Raw genomic sequence first — 16,254 nt, forward strand, 5'->3', positions numbered from 1 at the left:
ACTGTCTTTATTAGCATTAATACAGTGATAACTTTCTTTATGAGCATTAATACAGTGATGATAACTGTCTTTATTAGCATTAATACAGTGATGATAATTTTCTTTATTAGCATTAATGCAGTGATGATACTTTTCTTTATTAGCATTAATACAGTGATAATAACTGTTTTTATTAGTATTAATACAGTGATGACTTTCATTATTAGTATGAATACAGTGATGACTGTCTTTATTCGTATTAATAAAGTGATTATACCTGTCTTTATTAGCATTAATACAGTAATAACTGTCTGTATTAGCATTTATACAGTGATGATAACTGTTTTTATTAGTATTAATACAGTGATGATAACTGTTTTTATTAGTATTAATACAGTGATGATAACTGTCTTTATTAGCATTAATACAGTGATGATAACTGTCTTTATTAGCATTAATGCAGTGATGATAATTTTCTTTATTAGCATTAATACAGTAATAATTGTCTGTATTAGCATTAATACAGTGATAACTGTCTTTATTAGTATTAATACAGTGATAACTTTCTTTATTCGTATTAATAAAGTGATTATACCTGTCTTTATTAGCATTAATACAGTAATAACTGTCTGTATTAGCATTTATACAGTGATGATAACTGTCTGTATTAGTATTGATACAGTGATAACTTTCTTTATTAGTATTAATACAGTGATAACTGTCTTTATTAGTATTAATACAGTGATGATACCTGTCTTTATTAGCATTAATACAGTGATGATAACTTTCTTTATTAGCATTAATACAGTGATGATACCTGTCTTTATTAGCATTAATACAGTGATGATAACTTTCTTTATTAGCATTAATACAGTGATGATAACTGTCTTTTTTAGCATTAATACAGTGATAACTGTCTGTATTAGTATTAATACAGTGCTAACTGTCTTTATTAGTGTTAATACAGTGATGACTTTCTTTATTAGTATTAATACAGTGATGACTTTCTTTATTTGTATTAATACAGTGATGATGCCTGTTTTTATTAGTATTAATACAGTGATGATACCTGTCTTTATTAGTATTAATACAGTGATAACTGTCTTTATTAGCATTAATACAGTGAAGATAACTGTCTTTATTAGCATTAATACAGTGATGATAACTGTCTTTATTAGGGCCCGAGCACTCGAGAGTCGAGAACCTATTGAAATGCTAAGTATTATTATTATTCTTATTCCCGACCTATGAGCAGGGAAAAGAGGTGCTTGGGATAAACCTACATTCTTCAAAATTTGCACATCCGACTCGGCGAAAATTTTAATATAATTTGGGTGTCGACCAAAAGTCTGAGAAAATGTCTCTATAGCGCCCCCTTTAGGCTGAAAGCCCACGCTTTTTGCCAACTATGGCCGATTGACTTGAAATTTTGCACACATGTCCGGGTGGGACTGCTCTACAAAAAACTCATCCGTGAAATTAAAATGCGCCTAATTAGATTTTCCGCCATTTTGAATTTTGTAAAAAACACATTTTGGCCCATTCCTCCTAAACGCTTGGCCCATTTCTTTCGAAATTTTGTGTGGATCATCATTGGCTCAATGTGATCAAAGGATATCTCCCACTTTGTTGATATCTCATTGCGTTCAGAAGTTATTAACCAATTAACCTCTTAGGGGCGTGGCTCAAAATGTCAATACACATAACTTCCAAATTACTTGGCCTATCTTCACAAACTGTTTAGCATATGTCAACATCGTGTCCCTTAACGTACCCAAATTGTTTCATAATATTCAAACACTAGAGGGCGCTGCAGTGAACAGCTCAATTTTGGCATTTTCCTTGTTTTCAGGCGTTGTATTCTGACGAACTCCTCCTAGAGATTACACACGACTGATTTCACATTCGGGCAATATGATGTTGAGACCTTTGCAGGGAAAAGTTATTTCAGGATTTTCAAAATATCGAACTATGTGAGTGCAGAGCAGCGGCAAAGAGACACCATTTTCCATGAAAATGGAAGTTGTTTTAACTCGGCCGTACATGATGGAATGTACTCCATAGTTCTCATATGCCATGACCTCTTGACCCTGAAGACATCCATATGATCATTTTTAATCCTAGTCATAGCGCCACCTAAAGGCAACAGGAAGTTACATGTTTTCTACTTGTACACCATGCTCCTCACAGATTATTCAGATCCCTCTCAAAATGCGTCGGAAGAGACTTAAGACATTGATAATGCATCACCTTGAAGATTGTAAGGATCCGTTGAACGGCGTAGCGTCGGTCCATCGCAGAAGTTTGATCCTTCGCCATGACCGAATAAACCGATGTAACTCGACTCCACATTATAAGATCCCTTCCAGGTTTCACATGTTTGATCAGCCTCCAGGCCTGAAGACATGTGCAGTCTAATTTTTTGTTAGAGTCATAGCGCCACCTAATGGCAACAGGAAGTAAATATTTCGATACTTTTGCTTGCTTCACTTTGTAGGCCAGTCAGATCGACATCAAATTACTTCTATACAAACATACGATTTTCATGACACCAGCGCCCAAAGATTTTGATGTTTCGTGAAACGCTGTTGCCATGGCGACCCATCCTTCGCGGTCAATAACAAAGTCACTTTTGAGGGACTAGGCATGCTCGACACGTAACTAAACTTGGCACACACAATTAAAGGCAAAGATGTAGTTACCAGATGTGATTTGAATGACTCAAAATGGCACTTTGGCTCGATAGCGCAACCTACAAATATTCAATTAAGCAGCCCCAGCGCTACGGTTCACCAACATGTATGAAACTTGCTAGGAATATGTAACACATGTAAACTTAGAAATAACTCTCTTGGGACCATGCTCTAAACCGTACAGGAAGTCAGATAGTGCCCCCTGTTTTTTTTTGACAACCTGTGAGTTGTGAAAGCCCACAGTTTTTGAACCTTATCACTAATTGACCTGCAATTTGGCACACATGTCCGGTTGTGTCTCCTCTACAAAAAAGTACGTGGTCGTATTAAACTCCGCCGACTTAGAATTTCAACTATTTTTAATTTTGTGAAAAACTATTTTATTCCCAAATCTTCCTAAACGCTGGGTTCAATTTGTACAAAATTCTCTGTGGATCATTAATGGTTCAATTTCATGAAAATATATCAAAAGCTTGTTTGTATCTCATTGTGTTCAAAAGAAAAGGACTCATTAACTTCTTAAGGGTAAATTCAACTAAATTCAACAAAGCAGCGCTTGCAGTACGTTCAACATAGATGTACAATATTTGATAGGCGTATGTACCACATATACACTTCAAAATAACTCTCTTGGGACCATGCTCTAAACCGTACAGTACAGTTGAGTTACAACAGCTTGCTTTTTTTCCTTTTTCTTCTTCTTCGGGAGCCTCTGTGCTTCCTCGCCTCAAGTTTCTATGGATTGTGGCTGTGCCTAGAGCCAGTCCTGCCTCCTACAATGGCGGCCCTGCTGATGCCCGTCCTCTCTACCTCTTTCTGCTTCATGGATCGTGGACCATGCCTACTACTCATGATATTAATACTTTCTGTCATATTCATGTAACGTGCTGGAACTCCGTTAAGTTATTCATTCTGGTCACATGACATCTATTGCTTCTGTCCATCTGAGAAGAGGGATCCTCCTCTGTTGCTCTCCCTCAGGTTTCTTCCCTTTGTTCACTGTGAAAGGGTTTTTACCATCTTTATTTAGGGGAGTTTTTCCTGATCCGATGTGATGAGGTCCCTGGACAGGGATGTTATGTGTACAGATTGTAAAGCCCTTCGAGGCTTGTATGATCAAGAACCATATGAAACAGTCACCACACCACTTCCACGGCGTTCCATGAAACATCAAGCTTTTCATCACTTTTGATACGTATTTGTATCTGTATATACATTTACAAATAAAAATATATATATACATATAACATCTATATACATATATATAATATACATATATATATATATATATATATATATATATATATGTGTGTATATATATATATATATGTGTGTGTATATATATATATATATATATATATATATATATGTGTATATACATACATGTATATAATGTATGTATATACACATATATAATGTATGTATATACACATACACATATATGTGTGTATATACATACACATATGTGTATGTATGTATTATGTGTATATATGTGTGTATGTATGTGTGTGTGTATATATATATATATGTGTATATATATATAGATGTCTATATATCTCTATCTCAGTCTATATATACACATATGTGTATATATATGTATTATGTGTATATATGTGTGTATGTATGTGTGTGTATATATATATATATATATTAATTAAAGCTGCTCGCAGCTGTGACTGGGCCCTCGCTTCAAGCACGTCGGGGCCGCCGGCGGGCCGCCGGCTCTCCCGGCCTCGAACATCCGCCTGGCAGGCGAACGTTCCGACATGTTTGAAGCGAAGGCCCAGTCACGTGTCAAGCATGTTCCGACGTGCTTGAAGCGAGGGCCCAGTCACAGCTGCGAGCAGCATTAATTAGTATTAATACAGTGATGATAACTGTCTTTATTAGTATTAATAAAGTGATAACTTTCTTGATTAGTATTAATACAGTGATGATAACTGTCTTTATTGGCATTAATAAAGTGATAACTGTCTTTATTAGTATTAATACAGTGATGATTACTGTCTTTATTAGTATTAATACAGTGTTGATAACTGTCTTTATTAGTATTAGTACAGTGATGATTACTGTGTCTTTATTAGTATTAATACAGTGATGATAACTGTCTTTATTAGTAGTAATACAGTGATGATAACTGTCTATATTAGTAGTAATACAGTGATAACTGTTTTGGTATTAATACAGTGATGATAACTGTCTATATTTGTATTAATACAGTGATGATACCTGTCTATATTAGTATTAATACAGTGAATACTGTATTGTTGCAAAACCATTTTCAGATGCCCTTTTGTATTCATTTGTTTTGCTCTGGCAGAGCATGCAGATGTAGCGGCCGGTAGCTCCCACAGACGTTGCTACATTCTTGATCAAAATACACTTATCAACATGGGAAAAGAAAGTACAAAATCCTCTGGCCACTGAAACGAAACGCCATCAGAAGCGCTGTGATGGACCACGGGAAATGGGGACGAGAGCCCAAGAGCACGGCCCTCAGGTTCTTGCACTACCCAGCCTGCTCCCTGGAAAATATAAATAGATGAAAGAAAACTCAGACTGATCCAGCAACGGGAGATCAGAGACGTTGACAGAGTCCTGGCTTCATCATAACATCACTAATCAAGCTAACGTAAGAGTGAAATTGTATGATGTATACTTCATTACAGTTATTAGTTATGACCACTAGTCGCCGCTGTTCGGGGAAGAAGAAGAGGGCAGAGGTCAACAGAGAACGTGGACTTGACGGTGCGACTAGAATGTTGGAGCCACGTCACTCACACTATTGCAGCTGACGGACGGACTGTGTGTGTGTGTATATATATATATATATATATATATATATATATATATATATATATATATATATATATATATATATATATATATATATATATAATATTTTTTTTTTACATTCATCAAACATTTCGTTTTTACAAAAACGAGTAAATAGTAAATCATTAAAAAGGACTTCTCATCTCGTGAGGAAGACGTTCAAATCAGTGAATAAAAAGTATACAATAAATACACAATTGTACATAATATTGTTTTATGTAGTCACGTGATATGTTGCAGCAAAGTGCTGTCCCATTCATATTCACAACAGTCCAAGCCCTCACAGCCTCTCACACTCAGCCACTTAGAAGCTGCCGTCAGTAAGTCCCTGAGGGTTGAGGGTTTAGGGGGAGATTGGGATTGGGCCTGAGACCTCACCACCAACCCTCCAGACATGTGGCAGGATACCCAGAACGTCACAGGCTACAGACGTAAGAGTGCCCCCATCAGGTGGGAGGCCACGTCTCCAGATGAGCTTTGATCTCCTCAACAAAGAGTCAGCTGTCAGTCTCCCCACCTCCAGAGGACCGGCCACTGTTAGTGTCCTCAGAGGATGTGAGGAGACCCCTGTGGAGAGTACCTATGAGTACACATCCCCGTCTTATACTAACAACATGTGCCAGCAGAAGCCAGACCAGAGGAAGTCCTTTGAGAAGCTGCTTCTCCAGCACATCAGACATGTCCAGCAGCCTGGTCCCTCACCACTGAGCTCATGTAATCTCCTGGGATCAACAGCAGCAGCAACCTGACCTGGTCCTCCATCCTGGTGAAGGAAGCTCATAAAGGACACCCAACTCAAAACCAATCCCCCCTAAGGGGGGCAGACTAAGCGATTGTTACATCAAACTGTAAATCATAGCTTATTTTATGAATAAAAGCCCCAAACTCCTGTATTTGGATGTATTACCATAAGTAATATACAAGTGAAATTGCTTTTATTCTACGCAGAACTGAAACCTTTTCATTTTTGCTGTCTGTCATCTTCATTTACTCTTAACCAGTAACATATAGACTGATATTTACCCATCTGAACTAAATCTCACATGTGTACCTTTTTTATTAAAACACCAGCATTATTCAAATAGCCCTAGTAGTTTCAAGCAGAGGCCTAAAAATGGGTTTGGTTTTCAAAAGGTTTTAAGAAGTTCCTGTTCACTTTTACAGCCGAGCAATAAAGCATCCTGACTGCAAACATTACAAAGGGACATGGGATGTGCACGGATCAGGACAGGAGGGATTAAGACCATGACATCATTGGTACCCGTCTACTGAGCATCAGTGATGTTGGTGACAAGAGGAGCCTCTGAAGAACTAAAAGGACCTTCAAAACAAAAGCCGTCTGGTCCCCCTGCCCAGCTCAGTACACCGCTCCATGAAACAACTGAAAAAGCTCTTCAGTCACAGAACCGTGAGTCCCTGTGCTACTTTAACCTCTGCCGTCGTGTTTCTAACCTTGGACTTCTTGTCTTGTTCTCTCCCTGTTTTTGGTAGAAAAGAAAAAGGAGATGATGTCAAGAATGGGGAAGGAGGGTCGCGTGAAGAGAAGCCTCATCGGCCTGCAGGAAGCATACTCTGTGGAGACGGTGGTGGTGGCAGACTCCGACATGGTGCAGTACCACGGGGCGGAGGCGGCACAGCGCTTCTTGCTCACAGTCATGAACATGGTAATAATGCGAGGAATAAATCAGGCTCATTCTTCAAACAGGAAATGAACATGTAGACCTAAACTTGTATGTACAGTACCACTCAAAAGTTTGGACACACCTGGTGTGTTGATGTTTTTTCTTTCTAGAGACAAAGAGAGTATACTTCAGACATTACATTTATTATTTAGAAGAACCGGCTCATTCAGATGTGTTCTGGTCCAGTCTAGTCTGGCCTTCCTGTTCTTCAGTGGTTTGCACCTTGTTGCAAACCTTCTGTATTCAGACTCATGAATGCCTCTCTTGACTGAAGACTTTGACAAAGACACGCCTCTCTTCTCCAGAGTACTCTGGACCTCAGTGTTCATGTTATGAAGGTTCTTCTAGACCTCAGTATTCATGTTATGAAGGTTCTTCTGGACCTCAGTGTTCATGTTATGAAGGGTTCTTCTGGACCTCAGTGTTCATGTTATAAAGGTTCTTCTAGACCTCAGGGTTCATGTTATGAAGGTTCTTCTGGACCTCAGTGTTCATGTTATGAAGGTTCTTCTGGACCTCAGTGTTCATGTTATGAAGGTTCTTCTGGACCTCAGTGTTCATGTTATGAAGGCTATTCTTCACCAAGGAAATAATTCTGCTTCGTCTACTTCACATGTCTTCCGTGGTCTTCCGGGCCTTTGGTGTTGGTGAGCTTGCCAGTACATTCCTTATTTGTAGAAATGTACCAAACTGTTGATTTGGTCGATCCTGATGTTTCTGCTATCTGCTGATAGGTTTGTGGAGTCTGAGTCTTTTTATGCCTCCTTCACTTGCATTGAGCTCTTTGGTCCTCATGCTGAGAGTTCTCTGGAGCAGCTACCAGGTGCAAACTCAGCACTTAATCTGCTTAATATGTCATGACACAGGGAACAGGCCTCACCTGACAGTTGTACATTTACCTGTGAGCCTCTGGGCTTGTGGAGGACTGTGTACAACTGGATGTCATTCCTAAACCATTAATGTGATAGTTTTGTTCTATCTATTGAAGTAAAGCTGAAAGTCTACACTTCAACCACATATTGACTGGGTCATTTAGAAAATTAGAAATAAATAGAAAAATTGTGTCACAGTCAAATATGTAAGGCTCCTCCTCTTCCTGGTTGGTGAAGACTGCAGTGTGTGTGTGTGTGTGTTGCTCCTCCTCTTCCTGGTTGGTGAAGCCTGCAGTGTGTGTGTGTGTTGCTCCTCCTCTTCCTGGTTGGTGAAGCCTGCAGTGTGTGTGTGTTGCTCCTCCTCTTGCAGGTCTACAACATGTTCCACCATCAGAGTCTGGGAGTCAGGATCAACATCCGCGTCACCAAGCTGGTGTTGCTTCACAGCCGCCCAGTAAGACTTTGAACCCTTTTTGATTCCTCTTCAACTCTCTAGACCCTAAAAACATAACTGTGGTAAACATAACTTTGTATTAATACTTAGGTCACCAAGCATGTGAAGGTTTATGAGTTCCTAAAAAGGTTTGAGAAGAGTTCAGACGGACGCGGCGGCTCGGTGAACGCCGATCCTTCGCCATGAACAAATGAACTGATGTAACTCAGCTCCATGGTCACATCTTCCTAGTTTCACATGTTTGAGACTCCAGGCCTGGAGGGCCAACTTGTTATGATGGCCACAGCGCCACCTACTGGTAAAAGGAAGTTACTGACGGTAGACTTTGTATGGTTATCAGATTAACTTCAAATGAGTTCCTCACACATGTAAAATGAGCATAATGCCAGCACATGAAGTTTATTTAGCACTTTTCAACATCAAGGCCATTCAAAGGGCTTCACATAAAAGCTTTAAAACAAAATGCAGAAGAAAACAAAATTTACAAACAATTAAGAACATTCAGTAAAATATTAAAAAGTCAAAAAGCAAAAAATAGAATACTGTATTAAAACATTGCCGGTCAGGGAAAAGGACTCTTGTTTTCTGCCACGCCAAACAGACCGCTCTTTCCTTTCCTTTGCTTATTACGATCATAAACTAAGTGAACACATTGCACTACAGTGGCGTCATTACAAATTCACCACTGCTTCTCTTGTTAGAAAAACCTTGTTTTCATGAAGCCACGGGTTTAGTGGAGAGCAAAGTGAACGGGTCGGCTGCATAGAGTCATGCATGAAAGACTCGGTGACAGTTCCTGCATTACTTCAATAGAAAAACAACTGTCTGAGTGCAATGGTTTTCTTAAAGAAATGTTTATAAAATGTTTGTTAAATGTAGTGCACATCTCAGAGTGTGTCGGCCTCCTCTGACTCCGTGATGGAGATTTAAAGCAACAGTGAGTCTGCTCGGTGTCTTTCTTCAGGAACGGCTCAAGGTGAGCCATCATGGAGAAAGGTCTCTGGAGAGCTTTTGTCATTGGCAGTATCAAGAGTTTGGGAGGCGGCGCTACCTCGGCACCAACCATGTCCCTGGTGGACGAGGGGACGTCCCCCCAGTGGACACGGCTGTGCTGGTCACCAGGTATGGAGCAGCTCTTCCTCATCCAATGACCGCTCATGAATGGTAATAATGAAGTAAATGTCAGCCCATGATTACGTCTTCATTATATAACACATTCATTTATTCAAATTACTTCTAACACTACATGCCAAATCTAATCCTGAACTATAGATCTTGAGTTTATAGAGGAAGATCTCAAGTTTCAAGCAATACCTTTCATCCACTAAATCTACTATAATGCTCGTCTTATTTTCTGTAACTAAGCATCTAAACTACTTCTTGTTCACGCCGGCCTTCGCATGTCAGTACATGTGAATATTCATGTGATATTCGTTTTCAGGCTCGCTGTTATGGATGGAAATCATTTTGTAGACCATGCTGAAACATTGTGGACGGAGATGGTTTTAGTTTTAAACTGAACGTATTGGTGTGGATGTCTGCATCTGGCACAACATGACACATTCCTAATTTGGGATTATCTGTTATTACCTGCTGTAGGTAATGACTCCTGCCCAGCGAGGAGTGGGTGGAAGGACTCCTTAGTTTAATGAGCGCTGCTGTCGGATGCTATCTTGTCATGAATACTGTGGCCTTTTGTTCTGGAGGTGGTCTGTTTGGTTCCATGACCCCATGGTGTGAAACACTGACTGTATCCCTCAACATGTTTCTACTTTGCAACCAAAATCCTTCATTTTCACAAGCCCTTCCTCTGTTTCCCTGGTAACCCAGTCTAATACTGGAACAATCGTTACCATCCCATAAAGTGTTCATGCAATGGAATCGTGATTCACTGCTCTAGGAATAGGACCTTAGAGACGACTTGGGAGCAGTCGCTTGGCTCAATACAGGCCAGAAGTCTAATGCTATGCTAGCAAGACTCTGAGTCAATTACATTGAGGTTGACAACAAGTTCATATCCTTTGACAGTGTCCTTAACAAGGAAGCTAGCTAGCTGTCAGCCATGTCATTGTCCCCAGAGGAGAGGCGCTGGTACTGCGGGCCACAGCCTGGAGCAGAGAGTGATGTGAGATGATCTCCTGTGACAGCAGTGAAGATGTACGTTCAGAGTGGAAGTTACTTCTTCGTGCTGCAGTCGCCTCCCTGTGGTGTTCAGAGGACGACCCAGCGGAGGAGTGGCGCTACAGCCAGAGCATTCATTCAGAACGGTAGATGGACATACCTGGAACTACTGCTGTCAATTGTTAGGAACCAATGGAACCGGCAGCCAATTAGAATTGCATATTCAGAATTAATTTTGTCGAGAAACCTGAAGTGGATCATCAAAGATTAATTTGAAATTTGACAAAAAAGAATACGAAAAAGAATGTATTATCTACTAATGGTCATAAAATGTTGTACGCTGGAGTACATGGGATTATTGTTTTGTTTGTGTTGTTATCGTGGTGACCAATGGGGTTTCGACAATTGTGGAATTTAAAGTCATTTGAATGAATGCAATTCATAATTATATTTCAGAACCTCTGCTGTGAGCACAGATACAGGTTTGACTTTGTATTGGTGAAGTAAGAAGTGCACCTTAAATACTCGTTATGCAGCATGGACTGATGTGTGGACATGTGGTCAGCATCTCTTACGTCATACACCAGAGCCTAAAGAGCCAAGGAGCAACATCATGGTGCAGTCAACTCAGAACACACTCATCTTCACTCGATTTACTTCATGGACAGAAAATCCCACTGAAAATACTAAATATAATTCCAATTATGGAAAAAACGAATAATAATAATAAGTATAAATGAGTGAGTCTGGCCAGCATCTGACAACCAGAACAGCTCGCAGTGCTCAAGGCTTCCTCTGGGGACCAGCACCAGACATTGCTATGCTTCACTCATTTAGGCTGTAGTTACAAGTTACGTACGTTACAACCATCTTAACAATTCACTTTGACAACATGCTGTCAAGCAGACATCTGTCTCGTGTGGGTGTATTACACATGAATACATTCCTCATATCAATACAATGACTGTGGCATCAGTTCATACATGTTGCTAACTTGCTCTTGTTTCTCTTTCAGGACAGACTTCTGCGTTCATAAAGATGAACCTTGTGATACTGTGGGTGAGTACCGCTTTGTCACTCACTCACTCACTCACTCACTCACTCACTCATGCGAAGGCTCTGCACGTGGTCGTGGTCATTGTCATTGTCGTGGTCGTGGTCATTGTCATTGTCGTGGTCGTGCTCGTGGTCCTCTGAACTTTGTGAGAAGGCGCTGTGCAGCCGCTCAGGGCTTTTAAGACATAATGTCACATGGTTGAATAATAAGGGCACTATCAACATGTCTGAGGATGTCACAAACGTCAATTCATTTTTAAATGCTTTAGAAACCAAAGGTCTTAAAAATTCTACATTTGAGTAAATATTTTGCAGCCAAATGTGATTGTTTACGAGATATTCAACCTTGGTTTCATTATGATGCGTTTTATATTTGACTTCTCCCTTGACAAGGCAATAAAGTAGTCACTCAATATGATAATTTGACAGTAAAATATGAAGTTTGACTGCTACATGTCCTGGGTATTATGGATGCTGTGTTTTTCAAGTCCAGGTGTGATGCTGGAAAACATCTTTGACCCCAGTAAAAAATTTTTTTTTAAAGGCTAAACGCCAACCAATATGGAATGAAGCAGAATATTAAGAAATACAAGAAAAAACACGTTGTGAATTTTGGAAATGATTACGTATATGTTTTTCAATACATTTTGACTTTTGAACTTTATAACGCTCTGAAGTTATGAAAGCGTTGCCTCACAGCAGGGCCTGGTTTGGCTGGGGGCCCTTCTGTGTGTGCATGTTCTCCCATGGCAGCGAGGGTTCTCTCCGGGTTCTCCGACTTCCTCCCACAGTCCAAAGACATGCCCCTTAGGTTAATTGGTGACTACATTGAGTGGTTGTCTCTATGAGTCTGCGGCCTGTCCAGGTGAACCCTACCTTCGCCCAATGTCAGCTGGAATCGGCTCCACACACAAAGGGCAGACATTAACCTGAACAGATGGGACGTGTATCAACATGTGCCATCTGTTCTGTGCCAACATGTCTTTGAAGAGATCTGGTTTTGGAGGGATTCAATGGATCAAAACATTCTATTCAAGTTTCCCAATTTGGACTTATACTTAGAAATACATCACTAACTTGGTTAGTGTGCCAAAAATTGTATTGAACATCTGGAATATGTATTTGAAGACAGCTCCCTGAAGCACATAAAGCACCAGACAGAGGTGTGATTTAAGCTGCTATGATGTAAGATACAGCTTCCTGGAAGACTTACATGCTGTCTAAACAAAAGGTTCAGTTCTACCTACCACATCAATAAGTTCTACCTAACACATCAATAAGATACATCAATAAGCCTAACATATAGTCAGTCAAATACATACACACACACAGCAAAGACCATGAGAATAGGAAGGTTCTAAGGCTGCTTGAATGTGGGCATCAAGTCTGCAGGCGGCTCGTCCCAGACAGCAGGACGGTGCACCTGAATGCATCTAGCTCTGGTACAGCTAGAAGACCTCTTCCTGGTGGCCTGAGGGATTAGGTTACAGTCAGAAAGTACTGAGGAGCCAAACCATTAAGTCATTCATAGATTAGGTTGGAGAATTGAGTAAATACGTTTCCTGTTTCTGGATTTAGGACCAACATACAGCAATTGATATCATTAACACAGTTGTAGATAGCAAACAGGCTGAGATCATCAGAGGACAGGGACATGTACAACTGTTTGGCATCAGTATATGAATGGTATGATGTATATATTATTTTATGATACTAAGCTTGGTCAATTTAGCCGCCGAGTTGAGACACTGGAGGATGAGTGTTTCTGTGGCTGAAGGGGAGAGGGAGGGGCATAGACAGGTGATTATTTGTTTGTGATGTGCTTGACGTGGCGTTCAAAGGAGAGCGTTGGATCAAACATGACACCAAGGTGACAGATGTGTTGAGGCAGGAAGAGAGGTCATCGATGCAGAGGGAGTAGTTGTGGTGGATTTGTTGAGTGATTTAGGGCCGATGATGAGGATGGAGATGATGAAGGTGATAAGCATTTCAGATTTGTCGCTGTTGAGTTTGAGGAAGTTGGCTTGCATCCAGGTCTTTATATCTGTGAGGCAGGTGAGGGTGGAGTGGGTAGTGGGTGTGATGGAGAGCTGTGTGTCATCGGCGTAGCAGTGGCTATGGAGACTGTGATGGTGTATGGTGTTACCAAGGGGGAGCAAGGAGAGGAGGAAGAGGAGGGGGCCGAGTACTGAACCTTGGGGAACACCTTGAGGGACCGGGGCTGTCAGACTTGGATTTATTGATGATGATGAACTGTTGGTGGACAGAGAGGTATGACTTGAACCAGGAGAGGGCTGAGCCAGTGAGGTGGAAGGAGGAGTCAAGACGGGAGAGGAGGATGGAGTGGTTGATGTGTCAAAGGCCTAGGATGAGCATGTTGAGGGCGTGGTCATCAGAGAGGAGGAGGAGGTCGTTGCTGACGTTGATTCGGGCAGTTTCTGTGCTGTGGTGAGATCTGAGTCCGGATTGAAATGGTTCATACAGTCGGTTGGAGTCCAGGTGGGTTTTGAGTTGGTTGGCAACGGTGCATTCAAGAATTTTAGACAAAAAAGGGAGATTGAAGAAGTGTCGATAGTTGTTGAGGATGTCACGATCCGGGCCAGGTTTTTTGAGGATCGGTGTGACAAGTGAGGTGGACGGAGCCAGTAGAGAGGGAGGAGTTAATGACAGAGAGGAGGAGCCAGTAGAGAGGGAGGAGTTAATGACAGAGAGGAGGAGCCAGTAGAGAGGGAGGAGTTAATGACAGAGGACGAGCCAGTAGAGGGAGGAGTTAATGACAGAGAGGAGGAGCCAGTAGAGAGGGAGGAGTTAATGACAGAGAGGAGGAGCCAGTAGAGAGGGAGGAGTTAATGACAGAGGACGAGCCAGTAGAGAGGGAGGAGTTAATGACAGAGAGGAGCAGCCAGTAGAGAGGGAGGAGTTGATGACAGAGAGGAGGAGCCAGTAGAGAGGGAGGAGTTGATGACAGGGAGGAGGAGCCAGTAGACAGGGAGGAGTTGATGACCGAGAGGAGGAGCCAGTAGACGGGGAGGAGTTGATGACCGAGAGGAGGAGCGGGCGGAGGGACGGGAGACAGGCCATGACTAAAGTGGAAGGGATGGGGTCCAGGTCGCATATTGGAGTATTCATGCCAGATATGCATTTATTAAGATCTGAGAAGTGGGAGAGTGGCCGGTCGGTTAGTGGAGGATTAGCAGATCCAGTTTTTAGGACCAGAAAGCTTGAATGTCAGGTGTTCAAATAAAGATGGAGTTTGGATGGTAGTCAGGCTGGTCTTTATCTGTTGGCGATAAAGAGCGGCGATTACTCCTCCACGGCCATCAGGGCGTGGTTTGCCCAGGTAAGAATATCCAGTGGTGGTGGATTTTATTTAAAATCCTGCAAATACTTCTGGACCTGATTCATCTGTTCATCAAAAGCAGGAGCACACTGGTTTATGTTTATTTTCAGAAATACAGAACGGCTGGTTGTTGGTTTCCATACTCCAACATGAAGCGTAACGCGTCAGTAAGCTTTTCCTGTGCGTTTTGCAGGAAGTTTAAACATCCCGCTCAAACTCTTAAAAACTATGACTGTAGATGAGATCCTGGTGGAAAAGTGTCCCTCTGTCATTGGCGTATGGACGTGTGTGTAAACGGGTGAATGTTGGCATGTAGTGTACTCGAGCACCTTGAGTAGTCAGAAGACTAGAAAGAAAGTCCATATAACATAACATTACATTGTTTAACTGTTCTTGTGAAGAAATTATGAGTGATGTATGATTCATCACTTTGACACTATAGAGACATGCTAAACACACACAGTGCATGGAGAGATTGGTGGGATGCAGCAGTAGAGTAAAAGTAAAATATAAATGCTTTTGACGTTACACGTGGTTGGACAACATCTTGTTCAAACCATTTCATTTGAAGAATACTTACAGAGTCCTTCTGTTACTTCAAACACAATTGTTGTTCTACAACTTCTGGACGTACAGGCCAAATATTGATCTAATCTAATTTTTTATTGTTGAGTGTTTTATTCCTTAGCATTGAGCCACTGACATGGAAAACTGACTTTGGAACAGTCTGGCTTAAAACCTGTTAACGTTCTGCCCCCCCGCGGGCGTCTTTTCCTGTACATTCTAGTGTACACTGTACCCCCTATTTATAGTTCAGTACGAGTGCCATATGTTTCTGGAAACCTATGATTCTTGTGATTCCAGCTGTGTAACCCGTTTCAAGACCAGACCACCACAGCAGCTACAAACAAGACTTTTGTCAGACAACAACACACAAACAAACGATAGCAAAATCCAGGCAACTCACCGATGACGCCTCATATTGATCCATAAATCCATAACATTCCAACAAAAACGGCGTTGTTACGTCGTAAAGGTCCAATAAAAATAAATCCCATAAAAGATTTAGTCCAAAACACATGATTACATCCATAAATATCCACCAATATTGCATCATCAGTTGCATCATTTCATATCAGCTGGAAGATATGAACGAAAAACGGAAAAAAATTACGTTTGCATGAGAGCACAGCTACAAACTCGGCAGCAAAATGACCGCCGA

The 16,254-nt window shown here is 41.0% G+C and overlaps 1 protein-coding gene across 1 annotated transcript in view; it reads left to right on the top strand.

Moving 5' to 3' along the window:
* The window catches only part of adamts17 (ADAM metallopeptidase with thrombospondin type 1 motif, 17), a gene marked incomplete at its 5' end in the record, with an annotated part of 89,253 nt that overhangs the window by 21,047 nt on the left and 51,952 nt on the right, over positions 1-16,254 (top strand). Inside the window, 4 exons of the mRNA XM_079217429.1 lie at positions 6,999-7,171; positions 8,432-8,515; positions 9,480-9,637; positions 11,652-11,695. Coding sequence (XP_079073555.1) covers positions 6,999-7,171; positions 8,432-8,515; positions 9,480-9,637; positions 11,652-11,695 — 459 coding nt within the window. The remainder of the gene's footprint in view (positions 1-6,998; positions 7,172-8,431; positions 8,516-9,479; positions 9,638-11,651; positions 11,696-16,254) is intronic.

The sequence above is a fragment of the Taurulus bubalis genome, assembly GCF_910589615.1.
Source record: "Taurulus bubalis genome assembly, chromosome: 4".
Classification (NCBI taxonomy): domain Eukaryota; kingdom Metazoa; phylum Chordata; class Actinopteri; order Perciformes; family Cottidae; genus Taurulus; species Taurulus bubalis.